Raw genomic sequence first — 26,572 nt, 5'->3', positions numbered from 1 at the left:
TGTGTTTCTTCATTTAGTTTACCTATTACCCTGTTGCCACACAGAGCTACATCTAACAGGAAATCATTCATGAATGATGTCAACTCTACTGTGTAAACTTGTGTTGCTAGTTACTGGTTTTGTGGAAGGACAGAGAATGGGGCAAAAAATATCGTTTGCCTTACCCAAGTAGGTACGCATTTATTATTGACTAGCTGTTGCCCGCAACTTCGTCTGCGTAGGCAATATAGAATAGTCAAAATACTACTTATCCCGTAGGTGCATTCTTTCACGTGACAGTATAATTAGGATTAGCACTTAGCAGTCGCATAGATTCATTGATCAAGGTTGTGTTGTGGAGTTATTCCCAATTTGTCATTAGTACCGATTGGTCACCAACTATTTTTTCCATACACCAAATCCCGATTGGTCATTCGGGCAAAATAAATAATTTTATATTTAAATTTTGAGTTCCGATTCGTCCCCGCATAAAATTTCACGTATCAGAGTACCGTCAGAAATAAAAGTGTTAGAAGAAATTTTAAATGAAAAACTTCAATGTAGGTAAAGGTTTTAATAGCTCTCATATAAATATAATAAAATTTACATTAAAACACAGGTGAAGACAACATGGGCATTTTATAAACCCGAAAATGTGACTCGATACTTTTTGTACCGGTAACAAAAGTACCAGGGGCCCATAACTAGCAAAGGTATGTTTATCTACAATTAGGAAAAAAACGAAAAATCCTGACACTCTTGACTGCTATACTCCTGTAAGTTATGCGGTCCTAGTACACGGTGGGCAGTTCCATGGACACTCGTTGATTGGTATTTTTGTACTACAGTTAACTCTATGCAGTTCCTACCGTCTTCTGCGCGCTTAGTACTCGACCAACGCAGCTCTCAGTCGTCCGCACCCCAGCACGCACGCATTACCATGATGCCCATACAGGTTACTATCTAACTCCTTCTGTCTTCTGCGACCCTAGTTTTCTGAGCTCCATTTAACTAGAGTTTATCTAGCCGTTAGCGTTACCCGTGCCGATAAAGAATGGGATTAGAAATCGCAATGGTGGGGTATGGAGATAATGTAAAGGGATATAGAATATATTTTCCAAAGAAAAACAGCGTGGAAATTAGAAGGGATATAGTTTTTCTAGAACAGACTGAGAAGAAGAAAGAACAGTTGGTAATGTTGGAAATCGAAGATGTTGGTCAGGATTAGTACTTCCAGTGAAAAGGTTAACGACATAAACCAACAGTCCAATGAAAGTGTAGAGCTGAAGGAAGCCAAACAGCCGGAGGCAATTTTAGAAGTATCTACAGATAGTGACATGAGTATGCATGTACCAGATAGTGACATGAGTATGTATGTACCATGTTCAAGTGACGAGGTCTGCAGCAGTGAAGAGGATAGAGTATTATCTCCTCGCAGAAGTACTCGTATAAGAAAACAGACCTCCTTCTACAAGTGTCACTATGTCTCCACTCAGGAAAATGAGCCTTTAACATTCCAAGAAGCCATGAAAAGGCCAGACGCTAGTAAATGGCAAGGAGCCATAAGCAGAGAACTAGAAACCCTGAAAGAAAATAATACATGGGTTGTCTGTGAAAAACCTGTGGATGCAAAGACTGTAAGCAGTAAATGGGTTTTCAAAATTAAAAAATCTAAATTAGAAAAATGATAGGTTGTTTGTCTTATGCAGCATTAGGAACTAGGCCAGATATCTGTGTAGCTGTGTCAATTTTAAGCAGGTATCAAAACAAAGCAAACAATGTGTTGTTAGGAGCTCTTAAAAGAGTTATGAGATATATTAAATATACCATTAATCACAGATTAGTGTATAAATGTAATAATGATGTGCTAGTTGGATACTGTGATGCTAACTGGGGAGGAGATTTAAAAGACAGGAGGACAACAAGTGGATTTTGTTTTATGTTTTCAAATTGTTTAATTTCATGGAGTTCTAAAAAACAAGTTAGTGTGAGTCTGTCTTCTACAGAATCAGAATATGTGGCAATTAGTGTGGCTGCAGCTGATGCTTGTTGGCTAATAAATTTATTAAAAGATTTTAGTATTGAGAATATTTGTCCTGTAGTATTGTTTAGTGATAATCAAAGTGCTATAATGGTTGCTAATACTGATAGCGTTAAGAGATTGAAACATATAGACATTAGATATCACTATATTAAGGAATTAATTAAGAAAGGCAAGTTAGTTTGAAATATGTTAAAGCAGAAGATCAGACAGCCGATATTTTTACAAAAGCCTTAAATAAAAATTTATTGTTTCGATTCATGAATAAGTGTAATTTATATGAGGATTAAGTTATATTTATGTGTTTATGTTGTGTAATGTTATGATATGTTGTAGGTAGGTATTACCTTGAAGGGGGGTGTTGAAAAGAAGATACAATGTAATACCTTCTTTAAGGTCTATGACTGCTATTATCTATTATAGAATAAATGTGTCGTTTGTCAAGCATGTAAGAAACACTTTAAGAAACTATAGCGTGTGGCTGTATGTCGCGCAAGTAGTTTGCCGCCCTATTAGTTAGTTACATGCGCCGCTAGAGGGCGCGTGGAAGGGGACGCGACATCGCGCAGCCGCTCACGCCGACAGTGAGCAAGAAGCGTGTGCCGCGAGTGCGCGTCGGATGCGCCTCGCTTGAGTCTCGTCATGTAGTTGAATACGCTCGCCCCATTGTTTCAACTCAGGGTTTAGTTCGTTAGTTAGTTTTGTAACATTCGTGGTTGTTGTCCAACTGTACTGTTTCGTTTGTATTTCCGTGTTTTCTTTACAATAAACTTAAACTCAAACAGTATCCAGTGGTTTCCATTCGTTAAATAGCCTAGTTTAGTGACGCCCATCGTGTGTAGGGCTCCGCTAGGGCTATAAAACATGGTATTCTGAAAAGTCAAATAATAAAATTCCATATTATATTTATATTCTGTTTCACTGTTCCCTTCAATATTCATTTTAATCTTCCAAATAAAACGTCTATTAGAGACTTTATCAGTAGCCCGGTGAAAAGATTTGCGAATTTTTCGATCTTTAAAATTGCGAGTAAAAAATAATATTTGCAATTTTTGCCATCTCGTTTTGATCGAGTACTAAGATCGCAGAAGAGGGTAGGAGCTTCTGTAGAATGGCGTCGTGGTGGCGCGTTGGGGTACGGATGAGTGAGAGCTGCGTTGGTCGAGTACTATGCGCGCAGAAGACGGTAGGAACTGCATAGAGTTAACTGTAGTACAACCCGTGCCGATAAAGAATGGGATTAGAAATCGCGACAGCTGTATTTACCTCTCGCTCATACACTATAGCACATGAGCGAGAGTTGAATACAGCTGTCGCGATTTCTAATCCCATTCTTTATCGGCACGGGTAACGCTAACGGCTAGATAAACTCTAGTTAAATGGAGCTCAGAAAACTAGGGTCGCAGAAGACAGAAGGAGTTAGATAGTAACCTGTATGGGCATCATGGTAATGCGTGCGTGCTGGGGTGCGGACGACTGAGAGCTGCGTTGGTCGAGTACTAAGCGCGCAGAAGACGGTAGGAACTGCATAGAGTTAACTGTAGTACAACCCGTGCCGATAAAGAATGGGATTAGAAATCGCGACAGCTGTATTTACCTCTCGCTCATACACTATAGCACATGAGCGAGAGTTGAATACAGCTGTCGCGATTAGGCGACATAAGGCGGAAAGAGAAAACCGTACTTTGGTTGAGGCAGCGAGAACAATGCTGTGTGCAAAGGGTTTACCTAAAAAGCTATGGGCAGAGGGTATTCATACAGCAGCCTATGTATTAAACAGAACTGGCAAAAGCCATGAGCCTGAAAGAACACCGTTTGAGACATGGACAAACAAACGCTTTGATTTTAATAATTTAAAAACCTTTGGCACAGAAGTTTTCGTCCATATCCCAAAGCAAAACAGAAGAAAGTGGGACCCAAAGGGAGAAAAGGGAATAATGGTGGGGTATGGAGATAATGTAAAGGGATATAGAATATATTTTCCAAAGAAAAACAGCGTGGAAATTAGAAGGGATATAGTTTTTCTAGAACAGACTGAGAAGAAGAAAGAACAGTTGGTAATGTTGGAAATCGAAGATGTTGGTCAGGATAGTACTTCCAGTGAAAAGGTAAACGACATAAACCAACAGTCCAATGAAAGTGTAGAGCTGAAGGAAGCCAAACAGCCGGAGGCAATTTTAGAAGTATCTACAGATAGTGACATGAGTATGCATGTACCAGATAGTGACATGAGTATGTATGTACCATGTTCAAGTGACGAGGTCTGCAGCAGTGAAGAGGATAGAGTATTATCTCCTCGCAGAAGTACTCGTATAAGAAAACAGACCTCCTTCTACAAGTGTCACTATGTCTCCACTCAGGAAAATGAGCCTTTAACATTCCAAGAAGCCATGAAAAGGCCAGACGCTAGTAAATGGCAAGGAGCCATAAGCAGAGAACTAGAAACCCTGAAAGAAAATAATACATGGGTTGTCTGTGAAAAACCTGTGGATGCAAAGACTGTAAGCAGTAAATGGGTTTTCAAAATTAAAAAATCTAAATTAGAAAAATGATAGGTTGTTTGTCTTATGCAGCATTAGGAACTAGGCCAGATATCTGTGTAGCTGTGTCAATTTTAAGCAGGTATCAAAACAAAGCAAACAATGTGTTGTTAGGAGCTCTTAAAAGAGTTATGAGATATAATAAATATACCATTAATCACAGATTAGTGTATAAATGTAATAATGATATGCTAGTTGGATACTGTGATGCTAACTGGGGAGGAGATTTAAAAGACAGGAGGACAACAAGTGGATTTTGTTTTATGTTTTCAAATTGTTTAATTTCATGGAGTTCTAAAAAACAAGTTAGTGTGAGTCTGTCTTCTACAGAATCAGAATATGTGGCAATTAGTGTGGCTGCAGCTGATGCTTGTTGGCTAATAAATTTATTAAAAGATTTTAGTATTGAGAATATTTGTCCTGTAGTATTGTTTAGTGATAATCAAAGTGCTATAATGGTTGCTAATACTGATAGCGTTAAGAGATTGAAACATATTGACATTAGATATCACTATATTAAGGAATTAATTAAGAAAGGCAAGTTAGTTTTGAAATATGTTAAAGCAGAAGATCAGACAGCCGATATTTTTACAAAAGCCTTAAATAAAAATTTATTGTTTCGATTCATGAATAAGTGTAATTTATATGAGGATTAAGTTATATTTATGTGTTTATGTTGTGTAATGTTATGATATGTTGTAGGTAGGTATTACCTTGAAGGGGGGTGTTGAAAAGAAGATACAAAGTAATACCTTCTTTAAGGTCTATGACTGCTATTATCTATTATAGAATAAATGTGTCGTTTGTCAAGCATGTAAGAAACACTTTAAGAAACATGGTATTCTGAAAAGTCAAATAATAAAATTCCATATTATATTTATATTCTGTTTCACTGTTCCCTTCAATATTCATTTTAATCTTCCAAATAAAACGGCTATTAGAGACTTTATCAGTAGCCCGGTGAAAAGATTTGCGAATTTTTCGAACTTTAAAATTTGCGAGTAAAAAATAATATTTGCAATTTTTGCCATCTCGTTTTGATCGAGTACTAAGATCGCAGAAGAGGGTAGGAGCTTCTGTAGAATGGCGTCGTGGTGGCGCGTTGGGGTACGGATGAGTGAGAGCTGCGTTGGTCGAGTACTAGGCGCGCAGAAGACGGTAGGAACTGCATAGAGTTAACTGTAGTACAACCCGTGCCGATAAAGAATGGGATTAGAAATCGCGACAGCTGTATTTACCTCTCGCTCATACACTATAGCACATGAGCGAGAGTTGAATACAGCTGTCGCGATTTCTAATCCCATTCTTTATCGGCACGGGTAACGCTAACGGCTAGATAAACTCTAGTTAAATGGAGCTCAGAAAACTAGGGTCGCAGAAGACAGAAGGAGTTAGATAGTAACCTGTATGGGCATCATGGTAATGCGTGCGTGCTGGGGTGCGGACGACTGAGAGCTGCGTTGGTCGAGTACTAGGCGCGCAGAAGACGGTAGGAACTGCATAGAGTTAACTGTAGTACAAAAGTTAGCAGTCCCAGTAGCACGCACGCATTACCATGATGCCCATACCGGTTACTATCTAACTCCTTCTGTCTTCTGCGACCCTAGTTTTCTGAGGTCCAATTAACTAGAGTTTATCTAGCCGTTAGCGTTGTATATTATTTGTATATTACTCATCTGATTTATGCGATCCTGGTATTTTGGTTTTGGCCGTGCGTTATTTTATTGAATGACAAACTGGGACACGTTTTTTATGGATGCCAAATCACTAAAATGACGAATCGGGCATAACTCGTGTTGTGGATGTGACCATTTATCTAAACAAAAGAAGTAAAGTTTGTGACGTTGTGAATATCTCTGGATCTAGTCAGCCAATTTGGAAAATTATTACGTATGGTGCGTAAGTAATTTTCACAGGAAACAGTTATAATCTATGTCTATATGCTTTGAGTCTGACAAAGCTGTCATTTGTACATTTTCTGCAGCTGCTGCGACTAATCAGAAGCCAGAAAGTCTGTCAGTTTCACCATGGATATCGTCTTGTGTAGTGAGACTGGATTGAAGATAGGTAGATAGGTAGTCGCTCCAAGCAAAATATTGGAATTCAAACAGATTCGGTGACTGGAAGGCAACACCAACATAGTTGGGGAATAGCTGGATGGATGATAAAATGAGTCATCATCATCAGCAGGTGCATAGGGTAGGATAGTTTCACTACTGCGGAGAAACACTTGTATGACGGGGATTTTCTATGCACTTACTCACTATGGTAAGGCTGATCCCACATTAGGCGTGCGCGATCCTCGGGCGTGTGAGTAGCGCGGGCGTCGCGAGCGCGCTGCATGAACGTCGCGTTTTGCTGCCCTGCGGCATGTGTGAAGAGTGCAAGCGACGCGCTCGCGGCGAGCACGCGGCGCTCGAGTTGCGTTCTTACCCCTTCGCCCGCTATCCCCGCCGCCCGCTAAACGCCTTAGCAGTTAAACGTCAAGGAGAGCGGCGGTAGGTAAATGCCGCAGGGCAGCAAAACGCGACGCTCACGCAGCGCGCTCGCGGCGCGCGCGCGGCGCCCGAGGATCGCGCACGCCTGATGTGGGGGAGGCCTAAGCCGGGACTCCACCGAAATGTTTGCATTAGTTCACGAATAGGCAAAATGTACGTATCTGTGAGAGTCCTTTATGTGTTCGTACTTGAAACCTGGGGCCCGATTCTCCTAATTTTACTTAAGCGACCTTCGATTGACGTTCGACTCGATTCGACTGAGACCCAATCCCGACTCGATTACGATTGAAACGTATGTGACATTCCGCTATTTTTTCTTTGAAATAAACGTTTTTATCCTTTTCTGTCATTCAATAATGAATCATTTTGTCTGCAAATGATTTACGATTGCAAAATGATTGTACAGCAAACTACCGCATAGACCAAAATCATCAAAATAGCAGGGGCCCGATTCTCCTAATTTTACTTAAGCGCCATTCGATTGACGTTCGACTCGATTCGACTGAGACCCAATCCCGACTCGATTACGATTGAAGCGTATGTGGCATTCCGCTATTTTTTCTTTGAAATAAACGTTTTTATCCTTTTCTGTCATTCAATAATGAATCATTTTATCTGCAAATGATTTACGATTGCAAAATGATTGTACAGCAAACTACCGTGTAGACCAAAATCATCAAAATAGCAAACCAATCGCACACCAATCAAATGTCAATCGAATACGATTGGTCTTTTATTAGTAGCAGAATGCCCGATATGGTTAAAACTGCTATTACGATCATATTGCGATTCGTTTTCTATTCGATTTTGACATTATTAACTTAGGAGAATCGGGGCCCAGACCAATCGCACACCAATCAAATGTCAATCGAATACGATTGGTCTTTTATTAGTAGCAGAATGCCCGATATGGTTAAAACTGCTATTACGATCATATTGCGATTAGATTTCTATTCGATTTTGACATTATTAACTTAGGAGAATCGGGGCCCTGCAGTTTTGCCAAGATTTTCAAAATGTTCGCTCGCAATTTGTCATTTCTTGGTGGAGCCAGGAAAAGAAACATAAGTGTTGTAGGGGGGGTCAGGTCGAGGACTAAGGTTAAAAAAATGTTTTTATGTAGAAAATGGTCCGAGCTGAGCGAACGCGATTTCTTGGACATAATCACAGACGCGAAATTGAAAAAAGCGCGAGCGAAGCGAGCGCGAAAATTTTTATTCAGTTGGAGGACTAAAAGTAGATGAAAACGCTTTCTGGCTGTATAACAAATATACAACACAAATGCAAGAAAGCGTGATCATAGCAAGCGCGGAATTTTTTCAGGTTGAAGACTAAACGTTTGAAAAGTATTGTGTACGCAGAAAAGGGCGCGTACGTTTTTTACTGCAGCAACAGCAGAAAATTTTCTGTGAAAACTTTAATTGTCTTAGGTACTATTAGTAAGGGTTCATGAGATCAGGGCCGTCTCTAGCTCATGTAGCGCTTGAGTGCAATCATCACCCAAGCGCCACCTATGTACCTATTGAAAGATTTTGAGTAGTACATATTGATCGAAGTACTTTACAAGGAATATAAATAAGAACGTTCGAAAGAAAGTCACTTTTTTGGTATGTAAAGGACTTAAAAAAATGTTTCCAAATCATTGTTGCCTGTAGCACACCTCCGCTGCGAAACGACAACTGCGAAACCGCTGCGTGAGTTTCGCTGTGCAACAGTACTACACTTACGCGAAACTATAATAGCGAAACAGAGCGAAACCTAAAACTAGAACAGTTGATTCCTATTTCGCTCATAAAAATTGTCGATTGCTACAGACGCGTCCGAGATACACGCGGAACCGCTCCAAAATGGCGAACAACGGGCGGAGATGTAGACGGCGCCTAAGCAAATGAGCGAAATCATGTTAGAAAGAAACAACGTCATAGTCAGTTTTGTACGTTAGAGCAGGGAATTTCGCTATTGTTTCGCCGCCCAACAACTCACAACTCACAGCGAAACTATGGCGGTTTCGCCCTTTGGGTTTCGCAGCGGAGGTGTGCTACAGGCATGTAGGCTCAAACTGTTGGCCAGATTTAAGTTATGAAAGTCGAAACAGGAGAACGTAATAGTAAAAATTAGCGCGAGCGAAGCGAGCGCGCAAATTTTTTAATTTTGGGACACAAAAAGTTCATAAGTTTTAAAAAGCGCTGTAAAGTAACAAGCAGTCGGAAGCGCAAACTGTTTTGTTTTTGACGACTCCATTAATATTTTTTTGCTATATTTGACTTATGAAGTTATTAAGGCAAGGTACGTATAATATAGCGCGAGCGAAGCGATCGCGAAATTAAATAAGACACAAAAGCACCTGACTAAGTACATTGCAAAGCAACAAGTAGCCGCGAGCGCAGCGAGCGCGAACTTTTTTAAATGATTTGTTTGAAGACTCACAAATCAGACTGAGAATTACGTACAAATAAAAAGGAACCGTGATTAGAGCGCGTGCCATTTGTGTTATTGATTCGGTGCGTCAATAAAAATAATAAACAATCAGAAATACAGTACAGACTACAGACATAGCCATTTATTCGCGAGCGTAGCGAGCTAGAATTTTTTCACTTAGTTGGAGGATGTTAAAAGTTAAAAATAAAATGATCAATCCAACAAAGCGAAGGCGACTTTTTGTCAGTATCATGATACAATGTGGAACTTCCTTATCGAACGGGTGTAATTTCTTCGAAATTTCCTGGTGGTGGGGCGACCCGCGGTGCCCCTGAGACCGAGGCGCCCGGGTTATTCGCACACCCTGCACCATAGGTTAAGACGGCCCTGCATGAGATACAGCATGTAATGTAGACAACCCGGACAGCGGATTCTTAGTAACAGGGTCCCGTTTCCTCCTTTTGGGTATGGATAAAGAGTAAATAAAGAATAGAGAGCGAGCGTTGCGAGCACGAATTCTTCAGCAAAACTACTCTAAATGTAACTATGTAGGTATCTACCTATTCACTTGGAATAAAAATTATCTTATACTTATAACAAAAACATAAAACATCGTGTTTAACCATTTCAATTATTGGTCCTCTTAGGTCCTGAACCTGGCCCAGGGGGGGGTCATGACCTTGTGACCTACCCCCTGGATCCGCCGTTGATTCAACGATGAATGTAATTCTGCTGGTACTATTAAGAACACTTGCTTAGCGCAGAAGCTGACGTTGGCAGGTCGACTCTTTTGACTTCTCGAATAGGATACCATTGGTTTTTGTGCAATGCACACCTGCAATGCATGCTGGATTAGGACAGGATACAGGTGGATAGGATTTGCAACAGAAAACAATTCTGTCTTTGTGATTGACTGACATCAAACGTAGTTTTATATAAAAGGTGTTTTTTTAGAGTTGGCTCGGGTCTTACTGAGACTGTTCGTAATCTGATCAAAGTAAGCATGTCTCTGGTATGCGACGCGCTATTTGTACGTTTTCAGACGCATAAAGCATTTTACGTGTGTATGGTATTAAATCGAGAAAGCTCCCATTTCTTATCTGCACTTTGTATCTGGGCTTGTTCTTAAAGCTACAGAATCCTACATTACCTACCTACCTCACGCTTAGCAGCGCTTGCGAGAGACAGATCCTCCTTTCTTCTAGGATTAAGTTTACATATTTTGCATTAGAAAAAATGATTAAGGTCTACTTAATACTACTCACTCAAAGTAATTTGTTTTAAGGCCACCACATTAGTGGAAGATAAGCTAAACTATGTTTATGAAAAAATCCTGATATGAACTCCATCTGTAACTTTAAATGATAGTTAATTGGTATAGGTACTAAAGTCATCATTTTTGACATAATGTTCAAAAAATAATTTAGATGGCACCATTTTAAATTTGGCTGAGAACTATTAATTTTCCTTTCATCAAGGTAATAATTATAATTGGATTTTGATGTGGCACGGCAAACTGACAAACACTATTGAAATGTCTATCGAAAAATTACACTACGTGTTAAAATATGGTGAATTACGGAAAATACACAACTCCATCTGTTGAAACAATAATCCTCTATAAATAATGTATGGTAATTTATTGTCATTTACCACCTCGCTCCTTTGACAAATTTTTTGTATTTTATTTAACACAGATTACCACAGATGGAGCTACTTTAACCTTGGCTAAACAAAATTTTCATATTTTTTTTTCTTCCGAAGTTACTTATGAAGGTGTGATTTTCTGTGTAAAGATTAATAATAGGCCGATCAACTAATATAAGTACAACATTCAAATGTACAGTTTTGACAAACAGATTGCGTGTCGTAATATTTTACATCTTGAATTCACAAAATTAATCATATCTTTTGATAGAGTGAATCGATTTCGATGAAACAAAAATTAAGTAATACCCCAAGTTACGTAGAATTATTGTATATAAGCATTGTCTGCATTGAATTTGCAGATTTTACGTGAATCCCGAACAAACAAACAGATAAACAGACAAACAGACAAACAGACAAAAATGACAAAAATGATGGAAATGGGTTCTGTTAGTTATCCTTTAACATGCTGGCTATTTTTTTTTGTCAATTTCTTCAATGTACAAAAATTACTTTTCTACAGATTTATTATATGTATAGATATAGATGAAGAGTCTGTATTTGAAAATCGAAGGCCACAATAAGTAAGAATTAATTTTTTTTAAAAGTTAAAAATATACGATCATGTCGCAGCGTAATGATGCGCGGTAACATCTCGTTGCTATTTAATTTCTTTAGGCGCTTTCAACCAATCAAACCATTTTTGACGAAGGTTTCGGGAGACTCTAGCCAAAGACTCCTATTACTCTTGCAATATGTTCAGTACCAGGGGCTTAATTCTGCAAATTTTCCTTATGCTCCACACGATTGATATCCAACTGAGATTCTATTACGATTGAAGCATATGTAGCATTCCGCAATTTTTATTAAATAGGTAAACTTTTTTATGATTCAATAATGAATCATATTGCCTGCAATTCATTTACGATTGCAATACAAACATAAAAAATAATGCAATAAAATCCAATCGCAAACTAATGAAATGGGATGTCATTGGAAAACGATTGGTCTTATATTGGTAGCAGAATTCCCGTTAATGTTAAAACGCTAAGGCACAAGTAAAACACAGTCAATGCAGTCCGTGGATGGATGACCATCTTATCATGAAGAGTTCTTCCGTTTTTCTGAAGGCATGATACATTGGTGGGTGCCAGCTGTCATTTGAACATCTTTGGCAGTCGTTACGGGTAGTCTAGGAGTAGTCAGAAGCATAAATATTGGAGTGGGGTTGGTAGCATGGCAGAGGCCAGAAAGTCTGATAACCAGTTTTACTAACGGATAGATGTGTCCGGGTAACTGAGGCATTCGCCCCCTGCAAAACACTGGTAGCACCTGTGTAGTTTCTCCCGCGTCCCGAGATAAATACTTCCCGTAGCCAGATTGTGACAAGAATTGTCCTGTCCTCCTCCCGGGTCTAAGCTACCATCCCTCTAATTTTCAGCTTTATCGGTACAACCGTTCACGCGTGATGGCGTGACCATGGAATATATACGGATTCATTCATTTATGTAGATAGATTTCAATGCCCTCCATTCCTCCCTCGCCAGAATAAAAATACATAAGTTATCTATTTGCACCAACAATAAATCAATTTCTGAACGAAAACTTGAATGTTTCCGAACAAATCGTTATTAGTGTTGGACATACGACATAAAATCTCAACCCATTTATCGACATTTTGACTGAAAGCACGATAGTTATACCTTTGTGTTCTTTATTAAGAAAATTATTTAAAAAATACTTGTTTATGAAATAGTTAATTTCTTCAAATTCACATGTTGTACTATTATTGAAAAACATAAATGATCATAGAAAAGAAACACACATCTTTACATTTATATAATCAATATAAATTATCAAGAAATGCCGAATAATATTACTTATTATTTTAAACCTTAATTATTATAGTAAACGGTTATTCGATATTATATTCGATATATCGATTTATGAAAGCCAATTGCCCATCACTAAACATTTAACCGTCGCAGGAATTCAAACGTTTAGTGGCTTTGTTTCGATTGCAAAATGTAAAACTAAATTCAATATTAATAAATATCTAGTAAAATGGCGGAAAAATTAAAGGACTACCAAGTTATAGACGTTTTCTGCGGCGGTACGTTCTACAAAGTGCGACACAAGGTCACCAACAACATATTTGCGTGGAAGGCGTACGATTGCTCCGCGTTCAGTAACGAACAAATACAAAACGTCGCTAACGAAGTGAAAACGATAAGTAAAGTGACATCGAAGAGCTTATTGCAATACTACGACACCATTTTCCACACCCCGTCAAAGACATTGTACTTTGTCCTTGAATACAATTCGTGGCGAAGCGTAAAGGAATTGATCGCAGTGTGCAAGGCCACCGACAAGTTCATCGCTGAGAGCTTCATCTGGCACCTGCTGCGGGAGCTGGCCCGCGTCTGCAAGGTTATCGAAGACTTACATGTAGTCGTGATACGAAAATGTATAAATCCGGATTCTATCTATGTAGACGAGAGTGGCGAGTTGAAGATCAATTGTTTCGAGCTGACGACGGCGGCGGGCTCCGAGGACGTGATGCGGCAGGTCGGGGAGGTGCTCCACACTCTCTGCTACCGTCCTGGCGCCAGCGACGAAAAGATCAAAGAGTTTCACTACAGTGACGATCTCCGAGGAATCGTCAGCTTCCTGATGGATCATAGGAATGCCAATATGCGCCCAGACGTCGTCCTGTACCATCCCACTGTCCTCATGAACTTGGAAAACAATACTCAGCCCAAATGTTGGAATGAAATTTTCATCTCGGTGGAACATAACTATTCAACATCAGAGGTGAACAAATGTGATTCAGAGAAGGTTGTGGAGTTGTGCAGAACTGTTGAGCCTCTTCCTAGGACACTCTTCAACATAACAGACAGTCCTATTTACTGCAACATCAGCCCCAAAAGAAAATCAAACGCAGTGATTGAAAAGGCCATCCCGCCACAGAGTCCTCTGTCTCCAACACTGGCTGCACTTGCTCTAGAGCTGCCTGGATTCGTGCCTCGCAGCAGGAAGCCCCTCATTGATACCTTGGCCAAGTACACCTGTCCCCAGCAGGTGTCGCAGGACACACTGAGTGAGCAGTGGCTGTCGCGCATTGCGGCGCTGCGCCATCGCGAGGAGTCGCTCAACAAGAGGGAGAGAGACCTCATAGCTAAGGAAATAGTGAGCAGTCCATCTACAAAGATTATCCCACTGAATGTGTCCCTGGACTTGGCAAGTAATGGTGCAAGCAATGGCATCACCCTGCCTCCAATGATCACTCAGGCGGCGGAAGAGAGGCGGCCTCGCGTGCCGCGGCGCCGGCGCTCGCGCACGCGCAGGAGGAGCTACGCGTACGAGGACCTGGACAGCTCGCTGTCGGCGGACGCGGGCGACGGCAGCATCATCATCACCGCCACCAAGTTCACCAAGGACAACATGCCGCGGCGCAACATCTTCCCCGACGTGGCCACTAAGAAGGTACACTTCACATCCAACAATCCATTCACTGAGAGTGATGACAGTGTTACTTTGACTTTCTATGAGCTAGACAATGTGGATGCTGAAGGGTATCAGGTGCCGAGGCAGGAGGCCTTGGCTAAAGACATCAGCAAGTTTAAGTATTTGGATTTGAAAAAGTCATCTTCAGAGAAGAGATCCTCCATGCAGTGGTGTCACTCTTCTCCCTCTAAGCAGGCGAGAACTAGCAAGAATATATTTGGTGATATAACAAACACAAATCAAAGCAGTCTGAGGAAGACTCCCTCCAAAACCAGCCTCACTTCCAGAGGATCCAACACGTCTAGGCAGTCCATGTTCTCATGCAGGAGCCACTGGAGCATGGAGTCCAGCAGCACTAAGGTGAGTGAGGGGAGCATCTCTGAGAGGACTCGCTCAGCCATGAGGCAGGGGGCGCCACAGACCCCTGCCCCACCTCCTGATGGTAAGAAGTCTAAGAGTCGCAAGTCCCTGCTCAGCTTCAAGACACCCTTCAAGTTTATGACTTCAACTAAAATCTAGTTTGACATACATGTCATAATTAAGTGTCTCTAAATTGTGAATTTGATCTCTGATGAAATTATTTGGATGAAATTCGTTTATATGATTAGATTATAGTATCAGATGCACTGGTATATATATAGTATTGGTTGTGGTTTATATGTTAAGTTCCTTAGTTAAAGCTAGTGATTATTTCATTTAACTGTAGCATCTCATAGAATACTTGTGTTGTTATAAAACTACTAATTCTATGATTTGACATTTTATTTTGTAAATAATGATATGAAATACGGACATCAACCCACCCTAACCTTAGAATAGTGAAATTGTATAAATGTTTTATATAATCAATTTATTTTTCGTATTTTATTATAAAACATACTTATAATTTTTTATTGTGTATGCTAAATCATACATACACCTTGTTTTACAACATAATGGTTTGTAAATAATTCAAATTGGATATATTTGCCATAAATGCAGATTATATATTACAAAAAAGATATATATTAAAAAATATAGGTTTATTTACAGTTTGGTTTCTTGTATATGTCATACTGTGCAAGATGTGTGATCAACTTACTGAAGTTTAGTCGATTGTCTTCCAGTTTCTTACACAATTATTGTAATCATAGGCATTGAGTTAGAATCAAATTATGTCTTAGATATAAGGGTAAAAGTAAGTGAGTGTATGAGGAAGTTTGTTGCCATGAATTTGTACATCTTCTTTAGAGTAGGGTAATGTAAGTTATAGCAATAAGTATAAATAAACATAAAAAAGCTCATTTAGTGTTTTATTTGATAATCACACTGATTGTCACTGCACTTTGTGTTGTCAGTTTCACTTGTCTCACTATATGTTCATATATAGTTGTCAGTCATTTCTTCTTGTTGAGTGCCTTGTCAGCTCCCTCCACGAACTTCTTGGGCAGGCCATACTTCTCAATGAGTAGCTTGGCAATGAAGTATGTCTGCAACAAACAACAACATTATTACAAAACTTAGTTGCAGAATAAACAAGATGCGAAAATAACATTGACCTTAAAAATGTCCGAGTTTAATGACCCACACATTCAGTTTGAAGAACAATGAGTATACCTACACACGAACTTGAGGATATAACTTACTGATTTTAAGATCTATACTCATCATTCTTGAAGTTGATTAACCTTTTAAGGAAAAGGTGGGGGGATAAAAATATTTTTCAACTCCGTGGTTATCCACGCACAATTTACCCAATTTACGTAAGGACAATTGTAATTGGTTTGGTGTGTAGTGTACCTGGTCTCCCTGCAGCATGAGCTGGTCGGCCTTCGCCCCCGGCGCCCGCGTGACGCCGCAGGAGGCCGCGGCGCCCGCCTGGCAGGCCGCGCTCAGCGCCGACAGGTTGAACCCGAACTGCTCCAAGTTCGACACCAGGGTCACCTGCACAAACAAATTGATGACATTCAAAGTACCTACATCTGCCTCGAAGGATCTTATAACGTTTGATTGAATATGATTTTAAAACAATTTGAAAATAACGGTATTCATGATATTAAATCCAAACTAGAAATATCATGTAGGAACATTATTATACTTATTAAATGCTCTAGTGATTCCTGTAGGTATACTACCTGATTGATTCTTGGTTCATATGATTTGCAACTACATATTATTTAAGGTTTCCATTAATTTTGATATCAAATTCATCTAACAAGTTCAGTTCGTTTTTGCTGCATTGGTCAATATTGTTTATTATTTAGGTATTAACTAGTATGTGACCTTCTTGTTCCCGCTCCTGGTGGCGACCTGCATGCGGACGGGCTCGAGGCGCGTCTTGCTGAGCCGCACGGAGCCGTCCGCGAACCGCATCTCCGTGCTGGGCGTCATGCGGCCCTGCACCAGCGACATCAGCACATCCCACTTCACTGCTTCCTGCACACACAACACATTTCTTATTATACTCACGGAATAAATGTTATGTACATATTTCATCTTGCCATTTGAATTTGGGAAATGTTATTTAGTGGGTTCAATTGTATGTGAGAAGTGTACCTGTTCAGGTTTGCCGGTGATCTTAGCGAGCGTGGCGTCCATAGTGACCGCGCCCTTCACCTGCGCGGAGTTCAGCCCGCGAGACTTCACGTACTCCGTCAGCCGCGCGCGAGTATCGCCCGGCGACAGCGCCGTGCCCTTCCTGCTCACATTACACAACTTATGTGGAGTTTACTATGATAATTTTGTACGAACAATGTACATCTACATCCACGGAAATAAATGCGGATGAACAAGTAATGTGACTAACTTGAGCGGTGCGAAGAGATCGGCGACATTAGCGGTGATGCAGAACATCTCGCGCACCTGCGGCGGCACGTAGTCGGCGGTGTCGCTGGTGGTGTCGCGCATGCGCTCTCGCAGCGCGTGGCGCAGCGCGGGCGGCAGGGCGTGGCTGCGCAGGAGCGGGTGCGCGAGGTTGAGCGCCACCACGGCGTCCACGCCCTTGTCGATCTCGCGCACCTCCAGCAGACCTTCCTTGACCACAAAAACTTCATCAATTGCCAAAGATTACAATTCTGGACATGCGCTCTATGCAGCGGATAGCACTCGCAGTGGAAACAAATTCAACTGAACCTAAAAACAGTGGCAAACTACAGAAATATATGAACAAATGTGTTACCTTTTGCATTTCTTCAAGGAATTTTCCTAATTTTTTATAAGTTGATTTCTTTACTTCTAAAGTCCGATCTGGTGGGCAAAGTGCTATTAAATGATTTCTGAAAAAATAAATATATTACATATTAAATAACCTTGGAAATGAAACCTAGGTATTATGTAGAATGTAAAAAGGTAGGTAACATGTATAATATAACAGCACACACCTGTACAAGAGATTCGTTTTGAGCGGCAGTTCAACATTCTTAGCCTCGAGTTTCAGGAATGAGAGTAAGCACCACCGAAGTAGACCATCCATGTCACTTGGGATATCATACTCTTCTATTTGTGAATCGTCTGAAATATATAATTCTAAATTGGTCTACTGCATGATTTGTCAACCCACCTGAGTACTTATTCATAGAGTTCAATTAACAATAGATTAAAAGTTGTCATACCTGTGAGCATACTGACGTTAGCATCCTCGTCAGGTGTGTGTTCAGTGAGTTCAGGCTCAGGTATTACTTTAGGTTCATTCTGTGTGGGCGGTGGTTCCTGTGGAGCTGGTGATCTCTGGCCCAGGCTGGGCCATTCCTCTCTCACTGGCTCTTGTAGATTTAGCTGTAAAACAAAATTTTAATTGTTTTTCATGAAGAAAACTGGCTAAAAACTCCATGGATGTATAGAGTAACTTAACAATTTATGAATAAAAAAACGACCCTTATTCTATAACAACTTTTAGGTTAATATAATATTATTATGGTCGGGCAACTTACACAACTGAGGTTGATGGTGATGTCTCCTGAGCCATATGACCCCGGACCCAACTTTGGTCTCTCGATCTTGGTGAACTTGCCATCCTTGCACAGCAGGTCACCAAACACCTGGATTGTTTCTAAACATACTCCTCTGAAATAATAAAACCAGGCAAAAATTAATGTATGAATTTGTGAAATGTGTATGGAGCTATGTGGCACTTTATATTGCAAAGATGCCTAACTTTAGTGCCCAGTGAATAACCTATATCAACAAGATAGAACAATGACATAACTCTGATTGGCTCTGTAGTTTGGAATGAAAATTGTCTTACGCAGGTCTGAGCAGCATGTCGGCACTAGACATGGCGGCGCGGCCCACGATGCACACTGCTGCATTCTCCTGTGTACACATGCCGATGATTGTCCCGCGCTGGAACATCGGGAACCCAATGCCGCACGAAGGAATGGATACACCTGGCAGGTACACCGGCGCACCACCCTGGACCTGCAGACAGAATTAAGATCCATAAACCAGTGCTAATGGAAGATGTTGCAATTTTATGGTTCATCATTAAAACATACTTTAGGCAGGACTGGCGTGTGAATAACCAGCACAGGTACTAAGTCTGGCACCTTCCACAGCGCGCAGACTGTCGGAATGAGCCTCTCCCCCGTCTCTATGACCATGGGCACTCCGTCCACTGCGTACACGTTCAGCATATCACCGGAGTGCAGCACCAGCTTCACACAAATACAACTCGACTTCACAGACACTATTTCTTTAACTTTCTCGTCAGTGGCTGCCGGGTACTCATTTTGAATACGTTGAGCCAGGTGTTTTCTGGAATTATCAAGTAGTTTTTGTTTAAAATCCCTGAAATGTGTATAATAATCATTGTCAACAAAACCAGCTCTTACTTCTCAGAATTCTTGAGAGTGTTGTTTGATTTTAATTTATATGGTTTCGCAAACATGGTGAAGTGTGTTTACAAGCGCTTATGGAATAAAATTGGGAATTTCATGGAAAACACTTAAAATATTTCTACTTGGCACTGGCTTGGTATTCTGTTCAATGTGTGCGGTGCGGACGTCAAAACAATGTCATGTGGTTGTCAGCTGTCAGTTCTGGCAGTGACAATTGTCAGTCTTTGACTTTGACTTATTCGCCTTTACCCACAAGCAAAATTAAAAAGTCAGTTCAATTACCTATTTACGATTATAGATGGAGCCACAATTTGCGTTTCATCATCGTTTCATCCATCCCTCTCTTCCGCGGTTTCATCCGTGGTTTCATACAATTTCCTTAGCCCTTCCGAGCGTGTGGGTATCTACCCCGATTTGCATAAACTCGCGCAATGTTCCCTAGCCACCTTGAATCTTGGCATGAAGTGTGCCGTTGCCGAGCTGAGCGAAGCTAAACAAACGAGGCAGGCATAAGGAAGAATGTAGGGTCGTAAGTTACATACACTTTCGGGGAGTAAATAAGGTACCTAGTAATAAAGTATACAGCGATACATATACTCGCCACATAGAGGTAAAATATGAACAAAGTAGAACATAGGGCCTGTTCATAAGGAATCATGTGGAGGAGAAAGAGAACATAAGCGAGTGCATAAAAAAGTATATGTATAGGGGAGTTCATAGGCGTAGTACATTAGGAAAAACAATAAGGGTAGTACAGGGACAGGGGCATCGGACCTAGAGGATAATTAGGTTAGGTAATGGTATGATAGCAAAATACTTAATCATCACGGTAAAAAAAAATAATTGACTCTGACTTTGTTTTGAACATAACTGGAATCACTGGAACGCAGATAATAGCTAGATAATATCCTCAGCTTTGCAAGTTACCTATCTCATTCAGAGTAATACTGTCTCATCTGCGGTGATCTGCGTCTAAACATATTCTTCACGAAACGGCACACAAAAGGAGCTCCTTCAATATGCCGTTATGGTGAGGTGACTTCATTAAAGTATGCATGAAGAAGACGGGCGGCCTCACTGTCTCAGATTCCTAAATAGACTACTTGGCTGCGGCTACGACCACCAATAACATAGTAATAACCTAAGGGCATGGCTATTATGATTTTCTTACCGGTGTACGGTTGGGATGGAACGTGAAAGGGGGATCCTAGCAGACCAGCTAGCGGGTATGCAATAGAACTCACGGTATTATGTACGTACTGGGCTACTACCGATGCGTTTTGAATCAGATCGTTACATCAATCTTTAGTTACACGCAGACAGGTGGTCACGTGAGGGCGGAGGCTGGCGGTGCGAGGCATGGAGGCCACGACCGCGCCACACGTGCGCTACCGACCGTCGCCGATATCGTTGCTCAGTCAACTAACTTTATTCAGACTTATGTACTTATGTTCTTGCTTTCGTTAGCTAATTAAATATGTAATTAATCACAGAAAAAAGTAAATAATTTAAAAAAAGACTTCGTTTTCCGCAGCTTATGCAGTCAGAAAAATAAGACAGATTACTGACGTTGCTACTGCTAGGCTCGTGTATTTCGCTTACTTCCATTGTATTATGTCCTATGGTATTTTACTGTGGGGGGCAGCGGCTGACGTAAACTCAATCTTCGTTCTCCAGAAAAGGGCAGTTCGTGCAATTTATACCTTCTCTTTATATACTAGAAAATATCATGTTCGTACGCAAAAACTTAAATCAATTTAGTGTTAAAAGTGATATACATTCCATTAATACAAGAAACAAGCACAAGCTAGTAGTTCCGAGATTCAGATTAACGAAATCAAATAAATCGTTTTTAGGGAATTGTGTCCGTTTTTACAACAAGCTGCCTAAGTGTGTAACCGATCTCACGGATATAAAATTTAAGAACACTTTAAAATCCACCCTAATTAAAAAAGCTTATTATAAAATTCAAGACTTTGTTGACGATAAAGATATTATATGGCGATAACTCATCTCTCCATGTGTGGCTTCCCTGGCAATTAAACGACTTTTTCTTCTCCCTTTGCATTGTATAGATTTACAGATAAACTTTCTTGCATTGTATAATTCTGTGAGCATACTATTGTTGTACTGTACTGTTTGTACTGTGACTATATTACTTTTTAAAAAGAGTGTCTATGGAGTTTCTTGCCGGCTCTTCTCCATGAGACCAACTTTTTGGAACCGTGCAACTAATGTGACGTTTCATAGGTGCCTGCAAAGGCCTATGTGAAATAATTTTTTTTGGTATTTACTAACAAATTATCAAATACCGAGATTTGTTTCAGTAGGCAATGAAAACAGCGTCATTTGAATTTACAACTAACTTAGAACTTAAATACATACATGAACTTTAAGCCCTTAACGTTAAAAGGTCTAGTGCAGGGATGGCGAACCTTTATTGACTTACGTGCCAAATTAAATAAAAAGCAATGCTTTTAATAGAGGGGTGTCTTTATGGCAAATAGTTAACAGAAAAAGTAAAACATTCAAGAAGGGACTTGTTTTTGATTCGCCTACTTTCTTAAATATTTTAACATGAAAGCTCAGATCTCTAAATAAAATAGGCTCTATTCTGAATATGGGACGTAGTTCCTATGTGATCCGGTTGAATCCACGAGCAATCTGGTCATAACTACAATTGGCGTGCCCAAATTATTTAGCTGCGTGCCACCAAGGGCACGCGTGCCATTGGTTCGCCATCCCTGGTCTAGTGTAACTAGATTTGCATGATGCATTCGTGAGAGTTTATACCTGATGGTGGGTAGTGATTCAATAACTGTACGTCTCTTATTTTCTCTTATAAATGTCTTTTATGATGATGTACCTACCAACTACTTATTGATTTCAGATAGACACAAATGTCTCGGCAGAAAAATACAGAAAGAAGCGAGCGAAATGCACGATACCCAGACTTCTCCCCATTAACGACCTTATTATATCCTATGAGGAAATTAGAAGAGGAAACCATAACTTTGGGATGAATTATACCTACTGTAGTTGCCTCAGTTTGGCTGTGAGTGGGACCGATTCCACTTTATTATAAAAACATTTTGTCTACCACATCCGAATGTTGTATCATCTGCTAATTGGTTGGCGGGAATCCAAGCCATTAAAAACTAGAAGAGCCCAACATCCCGGGCGCGGTGCGTGTCGGCAGGCGGGCCGCATTGCAGGCAGCTCGTCACTGCCACTCACTGCTTCAGTCATTTCGGTACAATGCGCAACATTGTGAATTGCGTGATTGCTTTCATATTCAATCAAAAAAAATATGAGGAGGATACTAAGGTAGCTATGCTACTCAAAGGGCACAAACTTGTGTTTAACTGCGGTTTTCGAGATAATATTAAGTAGGCAACTTAATTTTGATTGAAAAGTAAAGTTATAAATAGGCATATTTTATTCAAATGCAAATAACTAAGCTCAGTCTAAGTAATCTCAGATTATCGAAGTTAAGGGTTAAGTTAACGAAGTGGAATAGTTTGAAGCATGTGCCGTCTAGTGTGCACAAAGAGGCGTGTTAGCGTTTATCCCGGTGCGGGAGCGCGGGCGGCGCGGGCGGCGCGCTCCAGTTTCTCAATAAGCAGTTCGTGCCTTGGGGCTTCAGGCCTCACTCACTTGACCGACTTCCTTCAGGCACGCTTTAGCTTCACAACGCATTTCCCGAGGGTTCTTTCAAAAGAAGCTTTACTAACAAAACGGAACTTTAAAAATACTTGGATGGTAGTTCTATATTAACAGGTCTGTTTCATTATTTCAGGAATTACTTATTCGGCCTCGTTTGCTGCAAAGGAGTGATGTTGCTCAGCAAACAGATGGTTTTTTTAGTTTCCTTTCTAATGATCGAAGAGGCTGACTAGTATTCTGGGCAGAAATGCGCAGTATCCAATAATAATGCGCATTATGTCAGTTAGGTAAGTCTGGCTGTAGGTGTGAAGCACGTGTTATGGTCATTATTAGTTGTAATTGTTGATGGTGTCATTAGGTGCAGTTGCTGCGAGTACCAGGAGGACAGAGTCGCGCGGGGGTGGCGTGGGCGCCTGTTTACACGGAGCCTCGCCACTCGCCTCACTACGCCATGAATATCAATAGTGGAAATATTCCTCAGCTGCTATTAAATCCTAGTATCAAGGAGTAATTCATCATTATTTATTTATCGATCAAGATCATTATAAAAGTTGTGATACCCACACTCGGCTTGATTACCTACCAAGCTGTATTTAGTTGACTTAAGTTACTGTACTTATTATTATCTTTCTATAGGCAATTATTATATATTAAAACAATACTGAAATGAAAAGTAATACGTTAACATTTTATTAGAAGTACTTACATACCCATTAGTTAAAGGAAAAACAATTAAAAAATGCTAATACCTGTGACCACACCTACCTGCATTAGTTCGAAAGCCGGCGCTGTAATGGACATAAGTAATATTATTACCTAGGAACGGCTGTTCACACTAGCCCCGGCTAACGGGGTGGCTTGCTGGTTACATGACAACAAACGCAGAAGAATAATTACCTCGCATTTCAAAAAATAAGAAGCGTAGTAGCAGTAACACGGGACGATCGATCATGAGGTTAAGCAAAACTGCGCGGTCGATCCGTACATGGGTGACCAATCGATAACGGCAAGTGATAAGAATTCTAGGAAATCAGTAGGTATATCTAGAGAAATTACATAAGGCTACATTAAGACCTACTCTAAAGTCTAATAAAGTAGTCCTTAGTGCATATTTATAGTAAGACCATAATGAAAATAGAATTAGTTCGATTACTGAATACAAATATAAGGGGCCCAGTTTTGTTTAACAACCAATCGTTATTCAAACGTCCTCAACTGATTAACAATGTTTTTTACATACATAGGTAGATAGTATAAATAATTTCCAGTGGACAACAGTGGTGTGTATTTTCTGCAAACTGCCTACACAGTGGTAGGATCGGGCGCACCCTGCAGGCGCGAGGGCTCGCCACACCTGTTGCCGTCGAGGGGTTCATTTCCTTAATTAACACGTGTCGTATGATTCAATAAATTCATACTTATATTCACATATTCACTATGTTTCGCCTACGTAATTGACCTAGAGCTAAAACGGCGTTAAATGGTAAATCCCTAGTTTGCCTCCTTAGTACTTCAGAAATTGTTTGAAGCTCTTCTAGTAATCTTCCTCTGAAATAGTGATTGCCGTCCTGCGCGATTGCACAAGTTGTGCAAAACACAACATGCAATAAGTATTTTTGCAGCTATGTCTGAATTATAATTGAGTGTGTACTAATAAGCACTTAAATCGTCCTTTTAGGCCTACTGCTCTCTCGACTGAGTTGCGAGCAGTTAAATGACCAGATTGTTATACGAATCTGGCGAATTATCTTCAGCGTCACTAATTGGTGTCGAAAGGTAGGCTAGCTGAGAATATCCTGAATCACCTGAAAAGCAAATAAAACTATGTAGTTTTTATACCTAGTAATTAAGCTTATATTCTGAAGCAGGGTCAGGAAACGATCATCTTACCAAGGAAAACAACTTCTTCACCAGCATTTGTTAATGCCTCTAAGTGGTCTTTTATAACACTTCTAGCTTCTGCCAGCGGTTTCACCCGGGGAACTACTTCCCGTACCGGAATAAAAAGTAGCCTATAGCCTTCCTCGATAAATGGGCTATGTAACACTGAAAGAAATTTTCAAATCGGACCAGTAGTTCCTGAGTATGCAATTGCATCAAGTGACAAAATAAAGCAAGACATAGGTAGGGCTGCCATCCGTCCGGGTTTCCCCGGATTTGTCCTCGTTTTGACCCCGTCCGGGGGACGTCCGGGCGGGTTTTCAAGAAGCGTCCGGGGAAAACCCGGACACTTTTCATGTAAGAAAGCACCTTACTGTATTGACGTATTTATCGGCATTATGATACAAAACGCTTACTTCGTCCGGGGAAAAATGCGATTTACGTCAAATGTCCGGGTTTTTTTAAATCTTTGTCCGGGTTTGGCGAAATTCAAAATGGCAGCCCTAGACATAGGTAAGTGTCGCCAGGCCGCGCCTCACAGAGCGAGTTCATAAAGATTGCGACCAGAATGTAGGTGATTTGATGCGACGTGCCGGCGGCGGCCCCTTTGTGCCGGCGCTTCGCCCTGCAATCTCGGGCTCCGCCCCGCTGCCAGCTTGTATGCAGATACTTTGATAAAATCATGGAATATTTATTCATTAAATCTCGGTAGGTGAGCCGAAGTGAGCACAATGCGCAGTCTGAAAGTTCCATGCTAAAAGATAGGCTAATAAATAAATTAACGCATCAAATGGAAAACTCAAGCAAGTAATAATTCCAGTATTACGCTAAGTGCAGAATTATGTAGAATTTAATACAATAGGTATAATAGTAAGAGTTGGTCGGAATCAGTCGGAATAAGCGTCTCTCATGTGCTCTCATCATTGAATTATTGCGGAAACAATATAGGTATTACGGGTAACAAATGTACAGCGGGTTCCCTCATAGTGAGGAACCGAGGAGGAGGAGACAAGCTGAAAAAAGATTTAAATGAAAAGGATATAAGTACCTAGTAGTACCCATGAGTATGGAAGAAGAAAACATGCTGCGCCGACCCCAAATAAAATTGGGATAAGGGCAGGAGGAAGGAAGGAAGGATATAAGTAGTAGTACCATTGTGTCAAATTAATAAGTATTTCAACAGCGCGACGTGTGAAATTGTTCAGTAATAAGCGCGGTGTAACTATTATAGTAAACTGTGGTGGTGCGCCAACAATGCAGTGTCACGACCATGCTGTGCCATAGTTCTCGATGCTTCTTCCAGACAGAAGCACATAGTGCACACCAATCACAGCTGCGCTTTTATTGCAGTACAATCACCTGATTGAACTATTGCAGTGAGGAACTGGCTATTTGTACAGGGGTGTAGCACAATGCCGTGCCTCTAATGCGAATACGCGCTTAATATTGGAGTGATTCACCTCGAGGAAAGGGAGGGAACATTATCCAACTACAACCATGGACAAATCACCACAGAAGGGTTGCCATTTTGTCAGTCGCTGATCAGCGAGGACTTGTCAGTTGGTCGCGCGATTCGCTCGC

The 26,572-nt window shown here is 40.6% G+C and overlaps 2 protein-coding genes across 2 annotated transcripts; one reads left to right on the top strand and one right to left on the bottom strand.

The window, feature by feature from the left end:
• Positions 1 to 13,077: 13,077 nt before the first annotated feature.
• Positions 13,078 to 15,913, top strand: LOC110373928 (uncharacterized). Its single transcript, XM_021331412.3, has one exon. It carries the CDS (start codon positions 13,188 to 13,190, stop codon positions 15,147 to 15,149), a length of 1,962 nt encoding a protein of 653 aa, XP_021187087.3. The 5' UTR covers positions 13,078 to 13,187; the 3' UTR covers positions 15,150 to 15,913.
• Positions 15,906 to 19,620, bottom strand: LOC110373929 (eukaryotic translation initiation factor 2D). Its single transcript, XM_021331413.3, has 12 exons — positions 19,439 to 19,620; positions 19,103 to 19,361; positions 18,853 to 19,025; positions 18,539 to 18,671; positions 18,221 to 18,383; positions 17,990 to 18,119; positions 17,788 to 17,884; positions 17,416 to 17,642; positions 17,166 to 17,307; positions 16,893 to 17,045; positions 16,410 to 16,553; positions 15,906 to 16,099 (listed from the first exon to the last, which is right to left on the bottom strand). Exons 1-12 carry the CDS (start codon positions 19,492 to 19,494, stop codon positions 16,007 to 16,009), a joined length of 1,770 nt encoding a protein of 589 aa, XP_021187088.3. The 5' UTR covers positions 19,495 to 19,620; the 3' UTR covers positions 15,906 to 16,006.
• Between the last annotated feature and the right edge of the window lie 6,952 nt (positions 19,621 to 26,572).

Source organism: Helicoverpa armigera, chromosome 19, assembly GCF_030705265.1.
Source record: "Helicoverpa armigera isolate CAAS_96S chromosome 19, ASM3070526v1, whole genome shotgun sequence".
In the NCBI taxonomy this organism is placed as follows: domain Eukaryota; kingdom Metazoa; phylum Arthropoda; class Insecta; order Lepidoptera; family Noctuidae; genus Helicoverpa; species Helicoverpa armigera.
The sequence above is the reverse complement of the archived record's forward strand: the minus strand, read 5'-3'. Positions and strand labels throughout refer to the sequence as shown.